Source organism: Pristiophorus japonicus, chromosome 4 (genome assembly GCF_044704955.1).
Source record: "Pristiophorus japonicus isolate sPriJap1 chromosome 4, sPriJap1.hap1, whole genome shotgun sequence".
NCBI lineage: Eukaryota > Metazoa > Chordata > Chondrichthyes > Pristiophoridae > Pristiophorus > Pristiophorus japonicus.
In genome coordinates, this window is record NC_091980.1 from 42,053,398 (window position 1) to 42,074,167 (window position 20,770).

Sequence of the window (20,770 nt, forward strand, 5' to 3'; positions counted from 1 at the left end):
AAACATAAAACATGTATCCGTGCCACCCGACCTGGATGACACACACAAGACATTTACAAGGCCCTTTTTTGGGGGTTTTTTTGGGTTTTTTTGTGGGTTTTTTTTGGGCACTAAAATCAAATTTTTCCTTTTTCCAGTGCCCCCTATAAAAGGAGAGGGGGACACTAAAAGCACCGGCAATTAAAACAAATTAAACTTTAAAACGTAAAATCAAATTAAAATTTGGTTGCCGGGCGTGATGATGCACTCCAGTCCCTCCGGTGCCCACCTCTCGCGGAAGGCCGCGAGCGTACCGGTGGACACCGCGTGCTCCATCTCCAAGGACACCCTGGACCGGATGTAAGAGCGGAAGAGAGGCAGGCAGTCAGGTTGAACGACCCCCTCGACCGCCCGCTGCCTGGACCGGCTGATGGCACCCTTGGCCGTGCCCAGGAGCAGTCCTACGAGGAGGCCCTCGGACCTACCCGCTCCCCTCCGCACAGGGTGCCCAAAGATCAGGAGAGTGGGACTGAAGTGCAGCCAGAATTTCAGGAGCAGCCCCTTCAAATAGTGGAACAGGGGCTGCAACCTTGTGCATTCAATAAAAACATGGAACACAGACTCCTCCAGACCGCAGAAATTGCAGGCGGCCTGGGAGTCCGTGAACCGGCTTAAAAATTTGTTGCACGGCACTGCTCCGTGCACCACCCTCCAGGCCAAGTCCCCGATGAATAGTGGGAGGACCCCTGCGTAGAGTGCCCTCCATCGGGGACCCCCGCCTCCTCCGGACGGCAAGATGGTACGCCATGGCGTGTCCGGACGGCCGGCGAGGATGGCAAAGTTGAGGGTGTGCAGGAGCAGCCCGTACAGGAAACCCCTCCGCGCGGAACTGAAAGGCACGGAGGGGATTTCCCCGAGGCGGCTCAAGTTGTGAGGTCCTTGTGCATGAATCCCAAAAAGTTAGTTTGCAGGTGCAGCAGGTAATCAGGAAGGCGAATGGAATGTTGGCCTTCATTGCAAGAGGGATGGAATACAAAAGCAGGGAGGTCCTGCTGCAACTGTACAGGGTATTAGTGAGGCCGCACCTGGAGTACTGCGTGCAGTTTTGGTCACCTTACTTAAGGAAGGATATTCTAGCCTTGGGGGGGGGGTGCAGAGATGATTCACTAGGCTGATTCCAGAGATGAGGGGGTTACCTTATGATGATAGATTGAGTAGACTGGGTCTTTACTCGTTGGAGTTAAGAAGGATGAGGGGTGATCTTGTAGAAACATTTAAAATAATGAAAGGGATAGAGGCAGAGAGGTTGTTTCCACTGGTCAGGGAGACTAGAACTAGGGGGCACAGCCTCAAAATACGGGGAGCCAATTTAAAACCGAGTTGAGAAGGAATTTCTTCTCCCAGAGGTTTGTGAATCTGTGGAATTCTCTGCCCAAGGAAACAGCTGAGGCTAGCTCATTGAATGTATTCAAATCACAGATAGATAGATTTTTAACCAATAAGGGAATTAAGGGTTATGGGGAGCGGGCAGGTAAGTGGAGCTGAGTCCACGGCCAGATCAGCCATGATCTTTTTGAATGGCAGAGCAGGCTCGAGGAACTAGATGGCCTACTCCTGTTCCTAATTCTTATGTTCTTATGTAATAAATACTGCAGATGCTGGAATTCAAAACAAAAACAGAGAATGCTGGAAATCTCAGCGGGTCGGGCAGCATCTGTGGCGAGAAAAACAAAGTCAATGTTTCGGGTCAGCGACCCTTCGTCAGAACTCTGTTTAATATTAGTAATAGGTAAGATACTTGAAGGAATCGTAAGGCATGCAATATATGAATACTTGGATAGGGAGGGACATATTAGGGACACCCAACATGGCTTCATTTAAAAAAAAGAGGTCATATCTCACATCTAATTGTATTTTTTGAAAAAGTTACAAAGTTGGTGGATGAGGGAAGCCTAGCAGACATCGTCTACTTAAATTTCCAAAAAGCTTTTGACAAAATAAGAGGCTTCTCTGCAAGATCAGAGGCTCTGGTATTAGTGGAAATATATTGAGTTGGATTCAGAACGGACTGGCAGAGAATGCAGGCAAACAGTAGTTATAGATGGATTTGGATCTGTTTGAAGACCGGTCACTAGTGGTGTCCCACAGGGATCAGTGTTGGGACTGTTGCTTTTTAGTATTTGTATTAATGATCTAGATTTTGAAGTTGGGGGCACACTTTGCAAATTTCCAGATGATACCAAGAACTGTGCGTGTGTTAGAACTGTAGAAGATGCTTGTCTGCTTCAGTCAGATCTTGATGTGTTCGAGATTGGGCTCGAGACTGGAAAATGAAGTATAACTTCGATAAGCGCAGTGTTATGCATGTAGCCAGGGCAAATGCTCAATATTCATACACTCTCCAGGGAAAGGTGTTAAAGATGGTGAAGATAGAAAGAAATTTGGACATTCTAGTTCATACACCCTTAAAGATACATGAGCAATGCCGTGCAGCGATAGCTAGAGCAAATAGGGTGTTGGGGTGTATCCATAGGACAATTGAGTATATGAGGAGGCGTGCTGTTTTGTCCTTGTACAAGACCTTAGTCAGGCTGCACTTGGAATACTGTGTTCAGTTTTGGTCGTCTCACATGGTGGGTGATATTGAGGCTCTGGAAAGGGTGTAGAAGAGGGCCACTCGACTAATTCAAAGTCTAAAGCATCTTAGTTATCAAGATAGATATGGAGTCCCAACTCTTTGCCTTTGGGGGGGGTCTGATTGAGGTTTAAAAGATAATGAAGGGAATAGATAGTGTTCCAGCTGACAGTTCATTTCAATTAAATAGGTTAGGCAGGACCAGTGGGCACAAATTTAAGTTGTATAGGGCTAGATCCAGGTTAGATGTCAGAAGGTGGTTCTTTTTCCAGAGAAAAAGAGACCTCTGGAACAAGCTGCCATTTCACGTGGTGGATGCAGACTCGCAGAATTGCTTCAATCAAAAGCTGGATTTGTTTCTGGCATCGGCGGAGCTCACCTCTTACAGAAGGTAGGGACTGCAGGGAATTCAAGGCCAAAATGATGATCTGGACTAGTTTCGATTACTTAGAGGAGTAGGAGAGGAATTTTCCAGATTTCTTTCCCCCAAATTGGCCTGGGTTTTTAATCTTTTTTTGCCTCTCCCAGATCATCTCATGGTTTTGGGTGGGGTGTGGTGTATATGTTGTGATACACAAGGTATTGCAATTGTGTGGGACAGGCTTGATGGTCAGATGGTCGTTACCTGTCCATCATTGTTTATTATAAGAGCCTAATCACCACCCCTTTGCATTCAGTGACATAACCATTGCCAAATCCCACACAGTCAACATCTTAGGCATCACCATTGACAAAAAACTCAACTGGTTACTAGAGCAGGTCAGAGGTTGGTTATTCTGCAGCGAGTACCTCACCTCCTGACTCCCCAAAGCCTCTCCACCACCTACAAGTCAGGAGTACGATGAAATACACTCCACTTGCCAGGATGGTTGCAGCTGAAACAAGTCTCGAAGCTCAGTACCATCCAGAACAAAGCAGTGAGCTTAACTGGCAGCCTCATCACCTGAGACATCCAAATCCCTCCATCACTGGCTTATCATGGCTGCACTGAGCTGAGAGTACAGGTAGACACTTGGGAGTACAATATTATAGCTATTACAGAGACATAGCTAAAAGAGGGGCAGGTATGGCAGCTCAACATTCCTGGTTACAGCATTTTCAGACAGGATAGGGAGGAGGGTAAAAAGGGGGGGGGGCAAGGGAGGGGGGCACGGTATTGATTAAAGAAACTATTACAGCTGTCAGGAGGGATGAGATACGTAAGAGGGATCATCAAACGAGGCCATATGGATCGAACTGAAAAACAAAAGAAGGGCGATCACACTGCTGCGAGTGTACTATAGACCCCCAAACAGTGAGGGAGATAGAAGTGCAAATATGTAGGCAAATTTCTGAGAAGTACAAAAACTATAGGGCAGTAATAGTAGGGGATTCCAACTATCCTAATATTAACTGGGATAAAATTAGTGTGAAGGGTATAGAGGGTGTGGAATTCCTAAAATGCAATCAGGAGAACTTTTTTTAGCAAGCCCAACACTGGAGGGGACGGTTCTGGATTTAATTTTAGGGAATGAAGCTGGGCAGGTGGAAGGGGCATCAGTGGGAGAGCATTTAGGTGCTAGTGATTCAGTTAGATTTAAGGTAGTTATGGAAAAGGACAAGGATAGACCAGGAATAAATGTTCTAAATTGGGGAAAAGCCAACTTTGCTAAACTGAGGGGTGATTTAGCCATAGTGGACTGGAAACAGCTACTTGAAGGTAAATCAGTGTCAGAGCAGTGAGAGGCATTCAAGGAGGAGATCCGGAGGGTTCAGACCAAATATGTGCCCTTCAAGAAAAAGGGTGGGACTAACTAATCTAGAGCAACCTGGATGTGTCGGGGCATACAAGGTAAGATAAAGAAAAGAGAGAGGTTTATGACAGATACCGAGGGCTAAATACTGCAGAAACCCGAGAGGAGTATAGAAAGTGCAGGGGTGAAATTAAAGAGGAAATTAGGAGAGCCAAGAGAGAGCATGACATATTCTTGGCAAGTAAAATCAAGGAAAACCCAAAGATGTTTTAGAAATATATTAAGACAAGAGGATAACTAAAGAAAGGGTAAAGCCTATTACAGACCATGAGGGTAATCAGCGTGTGGAGGCAGATGTGGGTATGGTTCTTAATGAGTACTTTGTGTCTGTTTTCACAAAAGAAAGGGGCGATGCAGACACTGCTATCAAGAAGGAGGAGTGTAAAATATTAGATGAAATAAACAAACAGTGTGAGAGGAGGTATTAAGGGGCTTAGCAGCTTTGAAAGTGGATAATCCCCAGGCCCGGATGAAATGTATCCCAGGCTGTTAAACAAAGCAAAAGAGGAAATAGCAGAGGCTTTAACCTTCATTTTCCAATCCTCTCTGGCTTCAGGTGTGATGCCAGAGGGCTGGAGGACTGCTAATGTGGTACCTTTGTTTAAGAAGGAAGAAAGGGATAGACTGAGTAATTATAGGCCAGTCAGCCTAACCTTGGTGGTGGGAAAATTATTGGAAAAAAATTTGAAGGACAGGATAAATCTTCATTTAGAAAGATACAGATTATTCCAGGACAGTCAGCACAGATTTGTTAAGGGAATGTTGTGTCTGACTAACTTGATTGAATTTTTTGTGGAGGTAACGAGGAGGGTCAATGAGGGTAGTGCGTATGATGTAGTGTATATAGATTTCAGCAAGGCTTTTGGCAAGGTCCCACATGGCAGACTGGTCATGAAAGTAAAAGTCCATGGGATCCAGGGTAAAATGGCACGTTCAATCCAAAATTGGCTCAAAGGCAGGAAGCAGAGGGTAATGGTTGATGGGTGTTTTTGTGACTGGAAGGATGTTTCCAGTAGGGTTCCACAGGGCTCAGTACTAGGTCCCTTGCTTTTTGTGGTATACATCAATGATCTAGACTTGAATGTAGGGGGTATGATTAAGAAGTTTGCAGATGATACTAAAATCGGCTGCGTGGTTGATAATGAAGAAGAAAGCTGTAGACTGCAGGAAGATATCAATCAACTGGTCAGGTGGGCAGAACAGTGGCAGATGGAATTTAATCCAGAGAAATGTGAGGACATGCATTTGGGGAGGGCTAACAAGGAAAGGGAATAGATATTAAATGGTAGGATACTGAAGTGTAGAGGAACAAAGAGACCTTGGAGTGCATGTCCACAGATCCCTGAAGGTAGCAGGCCAGATGAATAAGGTGGTTAAGGCGGCATACGGAATGCTTGCCTTTATTAGCCGAGGCATAGAATACAAGTGCAGGGAGGTTATGCTTGAACTGTATAAAATAGTAGTTAAGCCACAGGTAGAGTACTGTGTGCAGTTCTGGTCACCGCATTACAGGAAGGATGTGATTGCACTAGAGAGGGTACAAAGGAGACTTACGAGGATTTTGCCGGGAGTGGAGAATCTTAGCTATGAGGACAGATTGGATAGGCTGGGTTTGTTTTCCTTGGAACAGAGGAGGCTGAGGGGAGACCTCATTGAAATGTATAAAATTATGAGGGGCTTAGATATAGTGGATAGAAAGGGCCTATTTCCCTTAGGAGAGGGGTCAACAACCAGGGTGCATAAATTTAAAGTCATTGGCAGAAGGTTTTGAGGGGAAATTTCTTGATGCAGAGGGTTGTGGGGGTCTGGAACTCTGCCTGAAAGGGTGGTAGAGGCAGAAACCGTCATCAAGTGTACATCCAAGTACTTTTTAAATGTGAAGTGCTGTTAGCTGCAGGGTTACAGACCTAGAGCTGGAAAGTGGGATTAGGCTGGATAGCCTCTTGTTGGGCAGCACGGACACGATGGGCCGAAATGGCCTCCTTCCATGCTGTAAATTTCTATGATTATCTATAGGATGCATTGCAGCAACTCGCCAGGGCTTCTTCGGCAGCACCTCCCAAACCCGTGACCTCCACCACCTGGAAGAACAAAGGCAGCAAGCGCATGGGAACACCTGCAAGTTCCCCTCTTACGTCTGCACGGGCCGCTTCTTTCCCATTGTGCTCAAATCGTCACACTTTGTGTCCAGATAATAAACTGCCATGTTTTCATTTTTATTTTATCTGAATTTAGAAACACCCGTCCACTTGATCAGCATTAACTCCTCTGAAATACTGGATTTTTGGCTAAATGTAGTCACATTAAATGTGCTGGCTTAATCAGAGGCGAGGGAACCCAACAAAAATACAGTAATCAACAACAGCAGCATTTGTGGCGTACCTTGTCCTGACTGTTCTTGGTTTGCCAGTCAACAATATCAAAGGTAACGACTGAATAATAGTCAGCGAGCTAAAGTGAAACAAAGCTGTTTCAGGAGATCCATGAAACCCTCTTAAAATTTGATGAATTGAATTACAGATCCTCATTTATTATCACTCTTTGATAGTCATGCATGGGATGCTATATTAACAGAATTAACATGATAACTTTATCAGCATCACAACCTTGGAGAGTGATGCCAATGACACGTTTGATAAGATTTTTAAATATGAACTGTATGAGTAATTTTACATGTAAATAAATTGAGTATTATCTCTAGGTAAAACAATGCATTATAATAAAGTGCTATAACCCAGTAACCGAGAATGTTATACACAAGTAAAAACACATCTTGTATAATACAATATACTATGGAGTGCCATACAAAGTAACAAGACTGAACAGGAATGTTATTTATACCAAGTAATACAAAACAATTATATACTGTAGACAGGAATATTTTACCCTGTAAAGGATCCCCATGGCTCTGTTATCAAAGCATAGAATCTTACAGCACAAAGGAGGCCATTCAGCCCATCATGTCTGTCAGTTCTTTGAAAGAGTTACCTAATTAGTCTCATTCCTGCTCTTTCCCCATAATCCAGCAATTTTTTTCTTTTTGAAGTATATATCCAATTCCCTTGTGAAAGTTATTAGATACTATGTTTGTTGACACTGAGCTAGACAACCCAAGAGTCTTCTGTCCATGTTTGGGGTAGTTGATCTCAGCTAGGGCAAGAGTGGGGATATACTAATTGACCTCAGTACCCTGGGTTAACCAGGGGAAAATTTAGCCATGGTTTCCATTCCTAACTGCTATCCAACGAGTCTTGTTACAAGGTATGCTTGTTGGGTGAGGAAAGGATTGGGTTGGGCTGTGCTGGCCCATGTAGCTGAATAGCACACCAACACTCATTACTTAGAGTCACAGGTGAAGACTAACCACTTACACAAATTACTGGAGGGAAGCCAGTGTCTGTGGCACAATACCATGGCACAAGTAGCCTTGAAACTACTGTTGACAATATAAACGGTTGAGTACTTATACATTCATACAACATTTCTCTGTCTGCTATGCTAGCGAAGGCATTAATTTATTTAAAATAGCCCTATATTCAAATGGCAGAAAAAGGAATTTATATGTATTTGTTTAAGTGTTCCTTTGCTAAAATAGCCAAGTTTTTTTTGGTCTCCTATGTTCAAGACAGCAAGGGACAGAATTGGAGGGAAACTATCACAGAAGTTATTTATATAGGAGTATTATACCCAAATAAAACAGTGGCTTATTACATAATATATACATACAGTCTACTGAGTTCAAAGTCAATTAACACAATTCATGATATAATTCCATTTTTCTTTTGAGTACTAAATCTGTACAAGATATAAGAACACAAACCTCATCTTCCTCATTGATTTTGGCTGCAATGAACAAGCTGGAAATGGCAATGCAACGAAGATACTTTGGTTGTGCCTAAACAAATTATACATTTAAAGAAAGGATGATGAATACCAGTACCTTCCAACTTAATATCATTTACTAATAATTGTCACACAAATGCAAGGAAATTGTTAATGAACAGAAATGTCATTGAGATAAGAGATTAGATATAAACTTGAATTTAAATTCATAATATGAAAAAGAGTATTCATCAACAAGTGTTCCAGAGTACAGATTGATATAACATTGACAATAGAGTAATGTTGAAATTAATATCACTGAATTCAGACATCTTATCCAGGCTGTGCAGCCTGAAATGTATTATTTTGGAAGACTCAGCAGATTGGAGTTAGATGAGGTCCTTACTACTCGGGGGATCAAGGGGTATGGCGAGAAAGCAGGAATGGGATACTGAAGTTGCATGTTCAGCCATGAACTCATTTGAATGGCGGTGCAGGCTCGAAGGGCCGAATGGCCTACTCCTGCACCTATTTTCTATGTTTCTATGAGGATATGACATGAAGACAAAGGAACTCCTGAAAAATGCAGAGAAAGAAATTAGCACTTTGAAGCTACATCTCAACAATGTTGAAACTAAACTAGCAGAGACTAAGGGAAGTGATTCCAAAGGGAATCCAATACAGAAGAACCTGGGTTTAAATAAAGCCAAGACTAATAAGGCAAAAGCCTGCACCCTCTACTGTGCTTTAAAATAAATGAAAGAATTTGCATTTATATAGCACTCTTCAAATCCCTAGCAAGCCCCAAAGCACTTAATATCCAATTAATTACTTGATGCAATGTGAAATGAAAGTGAGGAAGAATTAATAAAATCCCCAGTGCAGCCTGGGTTCCAGAGTATAAAACGTTTAGAATTGAGCATTAATTAGTAATTCACTCAGGGAGGGCACAAGGATGGCTGGCTCAGAAGTTGAAATAACATAAGAAATAGAAGAAGGAGTCAGCCATAAGGGCCCTCGAACCTGCTCCGCCATTCAATAAGATCATGGCTGATCTGATCATGGACTCAGCTCCACTTCTCTGCCCACTCCGCATAACTCCTTATCGTTTAAGAAACTGTCTAAAATGTATTTAATGTCCCAACTTCCACAGCTCTCGGAGGCAGTGATTTCCACAGATTCACAACCTTCAGAGAAAAAATTTCTCCTCATCTCAGTTCTAAATGGGCGGCCCCTTATTCTAAGATCATGCCCTCTAGTTCTAGTCTCCCACACCAGTGGAAACATCCTCTCTGCATCCACCTTATCAAGCCCCCTCATAATCTTATACATTTCTATAAGATTACCTCTCATTCTTTTGAATTCCAATGAGTAGAGGCCCAACCTACTCAACCTTTCCTCATAAGTCAACCCCCTCATCTCTGGAATCAACCTTGTGAACCTTCTCTGAACTGCCTCCAAAGCACGTATATCCTTTCTTAAATATGGAAACCAAAATTGTACCCAGTATTCCAGGTGTGGCCTCACCAATACTCTGTACAGCAGTAACAAGACTTCCCTGCTTTTATACTCCATCCCCTTTGCAAAAAAGGTCAAGATACCATTAGCCTTCCTGCATACCATTCCCCTGTGTTTCATGCACAAGTACCCCCAGGTCCCGCTGTTCTGCAGCACTTTGCAATCTTTCTCCATTTAAATAATAACTTGCTCTGATTTTTTTCCGCCAAAGTGCATGACCTCACATTTTCCAACATTATACTCCATCTGCCAAATTCCTGCCCACTCACTTAGTCTGTATATGTCCTCCTGCAGCCTCTTTATGTCCTCCTCACACATTGCCCTTCCTCCCATCTTTGTATCGTCAGCAAACTTGGCTACATTACACTCAGTCCCCTCTTCCAAGTCGTTAATATAGATTGTAAATAGTTGGGGTCCCAGCACTGATCCCTGCGGCACCCCACTCGTTACTGATTGCCAACCAGAGAATGAACTATTTATCCCGACTCTCTATTTTCTGTTCGTCAGCCAATCTTCTCTCCATGCTAATATATTACTCCCAACCCCGGGAACTTTTATCTTGTGCAGTAACCTTTTGTGTGGCACCTTGTCAAATGCCTTCGGGAAGTCCAAATACACCACATCCACTGGTTTCCCTTTATCCCCCTGTTCATTACATCCTCAAAGAATTCCAGCAAATTTGTCAAACATGACTTCCCCTTCTTAAATCCATGCTGACTTTGCCTGACCAAATTTTGCTTTTCCAAATGTCCTATTACTGTTTCTTTAATAATGGGCTCCAACATTTTCCCAACCACAGATGTTCGGCTAACTGGTCCATAGTTTCCTGCTTTTTGTCTGCCTCCTTTTTTTGAATAGGGGCGTTACATTTGCAGTTTTGCAATCTGCTGGGTCCTCTCCAGAATCCAGGGAATTTTGGGAAATTACAACCAATGCATCCACAATCCCTGCCGCTACTTCTCTTAAGACCCTAGGATGCAAGCCATCAGGTCCAGGGGATTTATCTACCTTTAGTCCCATTATCTTACTGAGCACCGCCTCATTAGTGATTGTGATTCCTCCCCACCCTGTCCCCCCCCCTCCCCCATAGCCCCTTGACTATCCACTATTGGAATATTGTTAGTGTTCTCTACTGTAAAGACTGATACAAAATACTTGTTTAGAGTTTCTGCCACCTCCATGTTCCCCATTACTAATTCCCCAGTCTCGTCCTCTCAGGGACCAACATTTACTTTAGGCATTCTTTTTCTTTTTATATACCTATAGAAACTCTTGCTATCTGTTTTTATATTTTGTGCTAGTTTACTTTCATAGTCTATCTTCCCTTTCTTAATCATTTTTTTAGTCATTCTTTGCTGGCTTTTAAAAGCTTCCCAATCTTCTGTCCTCCCACTAGTTTTGACCACTTTGTATGCCCTTGTTTTTAAAATCGGCTATCGTCCTTTATTTCTTTAGTTATCCACGGATGGCTTTCTTTTCTCTTGCACGCTTTCCTCCTTACTGGAATATATTTTTCTTGAGAGTTGTGAAATATCTCTTTAAATGTACACTACTGTTCCTCAACCGTCCCACACTTCAATCTGTTTTCCCAGTCCACTTTAGCCAACTCTGTCCTCATACCTTCATAGTCTCCTTTATTTAAGCTTAGTACGCTGGTTAGGGATCCAACTTTCTCACCCTCCATCTGAATTTGAAGCCCAATCATGCTATGCTCACTCATGACTGATCATCAACCGCAACTCCGCCCTCTCCCCACATCCCTCGATTCCCTTAGTGCCCAAAAATCTATCAATCTCCGTCTTGAATGTACTCAATGATTGAGAATCCACAGTCCTCTGGGGTGGAGAAATCCAAAAATTTAAAATGCAAATCTGGTGCAGAAGTGTTTCTCTTCTGAGGCTCAGGTTAATCCACATTATTGGGATAGAGTTGAGGTCACTTTACTTTCCATCTAAAGTATGTTATATCTGACCTGGAATGATTGATTGGGTGCTCAAACTAGAAACAGGTTCCTTATCTCAGTAGGGACATCCTTCAGTTTACAAACATGATGAAACAAAATTCACAAATTATTTTTAAATAAATCAGGTTAAGACCTTCTCCAAGGTCCCCATCAATGTTGTTCTAGACCAGGCCAGTAGTAAATGCACAAGGTCAGGCAATGACTCTCTCTCTATTCCCTTTGAAATTGTTGAGTTCATGCCTGATCTCTACTACCATCCTCTCATGAAATCGCACCGAAATTACAAACTCACTGGGGGTAATTTTAATTTTAGGCGATAGTTTAAAGCGGGCGATATTGGATCAGCAGGCCATTAGCTTTAAGAATGGACATGTAATTGTCAAATTAACTTCAACATAGCCAAGTGAAGTAGTATATTTTGGTATGAAGAATAAGGAGATCACATTCTCCTTGGCCGGTCCTGATAAGACCTCTGGCTGCCTGAAAGCAGCGGCCACGGGCAGCCCGGAACGCCCACCGACTCTCCGCGGAAGGGCAGTCATTTTGTAAATTGCCCTTTGAGAGTTTTGGAGCAGTGCCTGGGACCGATCCGCCCATTTTCCCGCCACAGCGTGCACGCGGCGACCCCTTACCAACTGGCAGGGACCCGCTCGCGAAATTGCCCCTCAGGAAATGGCCCCTTTCCCAGCATTGCCCCGCAGGAGCAGCCCCGCTGCCGATCGGTGCCTCAGACAGCTTTTTGTGTCGGTGCACTTTCTGCAGCATGGCGGTACGGCCGCACTTAAAGGGGAGGACGCACGCCGTGGCCGCCATGTTAATTTTTTTTGTCGGCAGACTGCCAGGTCAGCCCGACAATTATGCCCCTGGGTTCGACGGTACCCCCTCTTGGGGGCCAGGCTGCTGGCCCGATTCATATAGAACCTTGGTCAGACCAGACTTGGAGTACTGTGCACAGTTCTGGTCGTCTTATTATAAAGAGGACATAGAGGCACTGAAGAGGTTGCAGAGAAGATTTATAAGAATGCTACCAGTTCTGAGAGGTTATACCTGTTGTGTTCATACTCCATTTGATTGTTATAGGACACTAGACAGGCATTAGGACCCTGTGGGAGCTATTCACACACTGCTGTAAACAAGCTGGTTCATGTTGGTTTATGGACACCATTTTGGGAAGTTGCTATAAAGGATACAGTTAACTTACATGACTCCCATTTCAGTTTGGCTGTTATTTACGTACACAACATAATTTGGCACCCCCCCCATTCTTCGCCACACCCGGGGACCCTCCAATTCCATGGCCGAGATGGATAAAAGGCTTTTCTATGTACATCACGGCAAGTGGGTTAGATGGCAACAACGTAACACCAGCTCGCCGCCGTGCAATACTTATCCACTGAAGGCCAATGCATCTTTGGCCAAATTGAAGAAACTGAGTCCTACGACAAAGCGGTAAGCACCCTCGAGAAATATTTTGGGCCAAAGAAAAGTATTGTGATGGAGATACACAAATTTCATCAAAGGGGGCAAGGGAACAGTGAACCAATCAAACAGGATATCATTTCATTAACTGAACTTGCCGCTACGTGTAACTTTGGAGCTCACAGAGGAAATGATCAGGGATCGAATTATTGAGAAAACAATGATCCCCCGCATTCAGGATCACTTGCTAATGGAGGATGACAAATTGACATTGGACAAAGCAACTAGTTTGGCCATCCAAATCTAATCAGTGCTTTCCAATTCAAAAGCGCTCCGATCCCCTGCTCCCACTGTGCAGCAGACTTCAGCTACAGCCATGGCAAGACGTTCGTCCAAAGGGAACATGAAGCACTCGTTTGCATCTACGCATGTGAATGCTGGCACATCTACCTCTATGGCAGGAAATTTACCCTCCATACGGATCACCAAGCGCTAACTATGTTACTCGCTACAATTGGATCTGGGCACAGACCACTACGAATCAGCCGATGGTCAGATTGCCTTCATCAGTATAACTTTGAAGTACATCACTGGCAGTCACAACCACGCAGCTGACATGCTCAGCCGCTTGACACCTGCTTCGGTCTCTGGTGCTGACTTGTTCACAGATGACGATACATATGTCATGTCGATCATCACTCAGTCCATCAGAAACCTTGTCTCCTGCGACAAACTCAAAACTGAATCACAGAGTGATGCTACGCTCCAGCACATGAGCCACTTCCTCCAGACTGAGTGGCCTAAGCAAATTCCGGAACAGCTGAAAACATTCCACAGACTTCGCGATGAATTTTCCGTTTGGAATGATGGCTGCCTAGCTCGTGGTGATAGAGCAGTAATTCCCAAGTCGCTTCAACAGCGTGTTCTCTCATTGGCACACGATGGACACCCTGGCATTGTCCGCATGAAGCAGAGATGTCGCGATTTAGTATGGTGGCCTGGGATTGACACTCGCATTGTGGAGTTCGTCTCACACTGCGAAGCAAGCAGTCTGAGCGAAAAGGCAACAAACATCCAACTAGCGCCAATGAAGCCCATTCCATGGCCACAAAGACCATGGCAACAATTTCAGTTAGATATCTTTGGTCCAGTTGAAGCAGCTCCACAGCACCAGCGTTTCCTTATTGTAGTACATGACCTGCATTCCAAATGACCAGAAATCGCTACAAGTTCAGTGACCTCATCAACAACCATCACTATTCTGACAACATATGTTCACGAAGTGGGGCCTCCCAGAGGTCATAATCACTGACAATGAACCAAAATTTGTGTCCGACCAGTTCGCGGATTTCCTCACTCGTCGCGCTATCGAGCATCGCCTTACTGCTCGGTACAATCCTCAAAGCAACTGAGGTGTTGAGCGATTTAACCACATCAAAGAGGGTTTGAAAGCCAACCTCACAGCCGGCCAAACGTTCAACGAAGCGGTTCAAACCATTCCCCGCACATGCCGTTCGACAAAGCACTCACTAACGGGGAAAACACCCGCTGAGCTCATGATTGGGTGGAATCTTCAGTGGCTATTGGACACTCTCAAACCTCCAGCCAAACCTAGCATGAAGATAACCACACTCGCATCACAGATTTTGGAATGCCAACAAAAAGTGAAGTCGTACACTGACACAAAACAACGCACTCAAAAACCCCAACTGAAGAATGGAGATTGGGTCAGAGTTAAGCGCCCAAACCATAGTCATAAGCTCGCATCTTCACTTTCGCCTCCAAAACAGATCGGGCGAAAGTTCAGCCCTCACACCTACGAGCTCAATATTGGAACGCGATGGAACGCTCGTAGACTGATCCCAAATCACAGGCCAACAGACCAGCAGAATGGAACAGAGCACTGTTCTGTTTCCCAACCGAAAACTTCGATCAAACACTAAGGACCACGCCGGTCTCAGCGTATCAGAATATGGCCTGGCTATCTCAAGGACATTATTTGTTCATAGACTGTATTTTCAGAAGTGGGGAAATATGTTGTGTTCATACTCTGTTACAGGACATTAGACAGACATTAGGACCATGCGGGAGCTATTCACATACTGCTGTAAGCTGGTTCATGCTGGTTTTGGGACACCATTTTGGGGAGTTGCTATAAAGGACACAGTTAAGTTACATGGCACCTGTTTCAGTTTGTCTGTTATTTGCGTACACAACAATACCCATCAGGAAAGATTGAACAGGCTGGGTCTCTTTTCTCTAGAAAAGGGAGGACTGAGGGGTGACCTGATAGAGGTCTTTGATTATGAAAGGGTTTGATCGGGTAGATGTAGAGAAGTTGCTTACACTTGCGGGTGAGACCATAAATATAAAAGATAGTCACTAATAAATTCAAAAGGGAATTCAGGAGAAACATCTTTACCCAGAGAGTGGTCAGTATGTTATATATCTCTCTTAATTTGACATAGGATATACAGCACATACAGGCCTTTCGGCCCAACCAGTCCATGCCATCGTTTTTGCTCGACTCGAGCCTCCTCCTGTCTTTCCTCATCTAACTGCCAGCATAACCCTCTATTCTCATCTCCCTCATATGCTTATCTAGTTTCCCGTTAAATGCATCTATATTATCTGCCTCAACTACACACTGTTGGAGCGAGTTCCACATTCTCACCACTCTCTGGCGACCTAAGTTTCTTCTGAATGCCCTATTTGATTTCTTGGTGACTATCTTATATTGATGGCCTCTAGTTATGCTCTTCCCCACAAGGGGAAACATTCTCTCTGTATCTACTCTATCAAAACCTTTCATAAATTTAAAGACCTCTATTAGGTCACCCCTCAGCCTTCTTTTTTCAAGAGAAAAGAGACCCAGCCTGTTCATCCTTTCCGGATATGTATACCCTCACATGTCTGGTACCATCCTTGTAAATCTTCTCTATCTTCTCCAGTCACTCTATATCCTTTTTATAATATGGCGACCAGAATTGTATGCAGTACTCCAAGTGTGGTCTAACCAAGGTTTGACACTTGTTTGGCATAACTTTCCTACCTTTAAATTATATACCTCTAGAAATAAACCCTAGAGCTTTGTTTGCATTTTTTATGGCTTTGTTGTGTCGCTACATTTAGTGATTTGTGTATTTGTACTCAGAGATCCCTTTGCTCCTTTATCCCACACAGACTTACACCCTTCAAGTCATAAGTGACCTCCCTATTCTTCTGACTAAAACGTAATACCTCACATTTATTTTGTTGAATGTCATTTGCCAATTAAATGCCCATTCTGCAAGGTTATTAATGTCTTCCTATAATTTGTTGCCGTCCTCCTCAGTATTGACTATCCCCCCACAAATTTGGTATCATCTGCAAATTTAGAAAATGTATTTTTGATTCCAAAGTCTAAATCGTTAATATAAAATGTGAACAACAGTGGTCCCAGCACTGATCCTTGTGGAACACCACTTCCCACTTTCTGCCACTGTTGATAGTTACCCTTTACCCCTACTCTCTGCTATCTGTCTTGAAGCCAGCTAGCTATCCATTCTGCTACTTCTCCCTGATTCCGGATTCTCTGACAATTATGTAGCACCTTATCAAAGGCCTTTTGAAAATCTAGATAAATTATATCTACTGCATGACCCTTGCCTATTCTCTTTGTTACCTCTTAAAAAACGTTCCCTTTTGAAATCCATGCTGAATTTTCATTATTATATTTCTGGCTTCTAGATATTCTTCCATTTTCTCCTATAGTATGGATTCCATTATTTTTCCTACCACCGATGTTAAGCTGACTGGTCTATAGTTCCCTGGACATGTTCTATCTCCCTCCTTAAAATATAGGTATTATGTTCGCTATGTCATAAGAACAGAAGAAATAGGAACAGGAGTAGGCGGTACGGCCCCTCGAGCCTGCTCCGCCATTCAATAAGATCCTGGCTGATCTGATCATGGACTCAGCTCCACTTCCCTGCCCGATCCCCATAACCCCTTATCGATTAAGAAACCATCTATTTCTGTCTTAAATTTATTCAATGTCCCAGCTTCCACAGCTCTCTGAGGCAACGAATTTCACATATTCACAACCCTCAGAGAAGAAACATAGAAAATAGGTGAAGGAGTAGGCCATTCGGCCCTTCGAGCCTGCACTACCATTCAATAAGATCATGGCTGATCATTCACCTCAGTACCCCTTTCTCTCCATACCCCTCGATCCCTTTAGCCATAAGGGCAATATCTAACTCTCTCTTGAATATATCCAATGAACTGGCATCAACAACTCTCTGCGGCAGGGAATTCCACAGGTTAACAACTCTCCGAGTGAAGAAGTTTCTCCTCATTAGTCCTAAATGGCTTACCCCTTATGCTTAGGTTAGGTACCCTGGTTCTGGACTTCCCCAACATCGGGAACATTCTTCCTGCTTCTAACATGTCCAGTCCCGTCAGAATTTTATATGATTCTATGAGATCCCCTCTCATCCTTCTAAACTCCAGTGAATACAGGCCCAGTCGATTCAATCTCTCCTCATATGTCAGTCCTGCCATCCCGGGAATCATTCTGGTGAACCTTCGCTGCACTCCCTCAATATCAAGAATGTCCTTCCTCAGATTAGGAGACCAAAACTGAACACAATATTCCAGGTGAGGCCTCACTAAAGCCCTGTACAACTGCAGTAAGACCTCCCTGCTGCTACTCTAATCTCTAATCCCATAGCTATGAAGGCCAACATACTATTTGCCTTCTTCACCGCCTGTTGTACCTGCATGCCAACTTTCAATGACTGATGTACCATGACACCCAGGTCTCGTTGCACCTCCCCTTTTCCTAATCTACCGCCATTCAGATAATATTCTGCCTTCGTGTTTTTGCCCGCAAAGTGGATAACCTCACATTTATCCACATTATACTGCATCTGCCACGTGTTTGCCCACTCACCTAACCTGTCCAAGTCACCCTGCAGCCTTTTAGCATCCTCCTCACAGCTCACACCGCCACCCAGCTTATTGTCATCTACAAACTTGGAGATATTACACTCAATTCCCTCATCCAAATTATTAATGTATATTGTAAATAGCTCGGGTCCCAGCACTAAGCCCTGTGGCACCCCACTAGTCACTGCCTGCGATTCTGAAAAGGACCCATTTATTCCAACTCTTTGCTTCCTGTCTGCCAACCAGTTCTCTATCCACGTCAGTACATGACCCCCAATACCATGTGCTTTAATTTTGCACACCAATCTCTTGTGTGGAACCTTGTCAAAAGCCTTTTGAAAGTCCAAATACACCACATCCACTGGTTTCCCTTGTCCACTCTACCAGTTACATCCTCAAAAAATTCTAGAAGAGTTGTCAAGCAGGATTTCCCTTTCATATATCCATGCTGACTTGGACCGATCCTGTCACTGCTTTCCAAATGTGCTGCTATTTCATCTTTAATAATTGATTCCAACATTTTCCCCACTACCGATGTCAGGCTAACCGGTCTATAATTCCCTGTTTTTTCTCTCTCCTTTTTTAAAAATGGGATTACATTAGCTACCCTCCAGTCCATAGGAACTGATCCAGATTCGATAGACTGTTGGAAAATGATCACCAATGCATCCACTATTTCTAGGGTGACTTCCTTAAGTACTCTGGGATGCAGACATCAGGCCCGGGGATTTATCGGTCTTCAATCCCATCAATTTCCCCAACACAATTTCCCGCCTAATAAGGATTTCCTTCAGTTCCTCCTTCTCACTAGACCCTCGGTCCCCTATTATTTGTGTCTTCCTTCGTGAAGACATAATCAAAGTATTTGTTTAATTGGTCGGCCATTTCTTTGTTCCCCATGAGAGGGCTGGTGAATGAGGGAGAGAGAGAGAAAACAGGGAATTATAGACCGGTTAGCCAGACATCGGTGGTGTGCAAAATGCTGGAGTCAATTACTAAAGATGTAATAGCAGTGCATTTGGAAAGCAGTGACAGGATCAGTCCAAGTCAGCATGGATTTATGAAGGGAAATCATGCTTGACAAATCATCTACAGTTTTTTGAGGATGTAACTATAGTAGAGTGGATAAGGGAGAACCAGTAGGTGTGGTATATTTGGACTTTCAAAAGGCTTTTGACAAGGTCCCACACAAGAGATTAGTGTGCAAAATTAAGGCACATGGTATTGTGGGTAATGTATTGACGTTGATAGAGAAATGGTTGGCAGACAGGAAGCAGAGTGGGAATAAGTGGGTCCTTTTCAGAATGGCAGGCAGTGACTAGTGGGGTGCTGCAGGGTCCAGTGCTGGGACCCCAGCTATTTACAATTTAGACGAAGGAATTGAATGTAATATCTCCAAGTTTGCAGATGACACTAAGCTGGGTGGCAGTGCGAGCTACGAGGAGGATGCTAAGAGGCTGCAGAGAGACTTGGACAGGTTAGGTAAATGGGCAAATGCATGGCAGATGCAGTATAATGTGGATAAATGTGAGGTTATCCATTTTGGTGGCAAAAGCAGGAAGGCAGATTATTATCTGAATGGTGACAGATTAGTAAAAGGGGAGATGCAACGAGACCTGGGTGTCATGGTACATCAGTCATCGAAGGTAGGCATGCAGGTAGAGCAGGCAGTAAAGAAAGCAAATGGCATGCTGGCCTTCATAGAGAGAGGATTTGAGTATAGGAGCAGGAAGGTCTTGCTGCAGTTGTACAGGGCCTTGGTGAGACTACACCTTGAGTATTGTGTGCAGTTTTGGTCTCCTAATCCGAGGAAGGACGTGCTTGCTATTGTGGGAGTGCAGCGAAGGTTCACCAGACTGATTCCCGGGATGGCAGGACTGACATATGAGGAAAGACTGGATCGGGTAGGCTTATACTCACTGGAATTTAGAAGAATGAGAGGGGATCTCATAGAAACATATAAAATTCTGACGGGACTGGACAGGTTAGATGCAGGAAGAACGTTCCCGATGTTGGGGAAGTCAAGAACTAAGGGTCACAGTCCAAGGATAAGGGGTAAGTCATTTAGGACTGAGATGAGGAGAAACTTCTTCACTCAGAGAATTGTGAACCTGTGGAATTCTCTACCACAGAAAGTTGTTGAGGCTAGTTCGTTATATATATTCAAAAGTGAGTTCGATGTGGCCCTTATGGCTAAAGGGATCAGGGGGTATGGAGAGAAGGCTCGCGTGGGGTACTGAGGTTGAATGATGAGCCATGATCATATTGAATGGCGGTGCAGGCTCAAAGGGTCAAAGGGCTCCTGCACCTATTTTCTATGTTTCTATAAATTCACCTGAATCTGACTGCAAGGGGCCTATGTTTGTTTTCACTAATCTTTTTCTCTTCATATATCTATAGAAGCTTTTGCAGTCAGTTTTTATGTTCCCAGCAAGCTTCCTCTCATACTCTATTTCCCCCCCTCCTAATTAAACCCTTTGTCCTCCTCTGCTGTATTATAAAATTCTCCCAGTCCTCAGGTTTGCTGCTTTTTCTGGCCAATTTATATGCCCCTACCTTGGATTTAACACTATCCTTAATTTCTCTTGTTAGCCACGGTCGAGCCATCTTCCCAGTTTTATTTTTACTCTAGACAGGGATGTACAATTGTTAAAGTTCGCCCATGTGATATTTAAATGTTTGCCATTGCCTATCCACCATCAATCCTTT

General features: G+C 43.8%; 1 protein-coding gene across 1 annotated transcript in view; it reads right to left on the reverse strand.

The window, feature by feature from the left end:
* Window positions 1-20,770, reverse strand: part of LOC139262884 (cyclin-I-like) — a 41,265-nt gene that overhangs the window by 13,969 nt on the left and 6,526 nt on the right. The window contains exon 2 of the mRNA XM_070878124.1: window positions 8,228-8,302. Within this exon, the coding sequence (XP_070734225.1) occupies window positions 8,228-8,302 (75 nt within the window). The remainder of the gene's footprint in view (window positions 1-8,227; window positions 8,303-20,770) is intronic.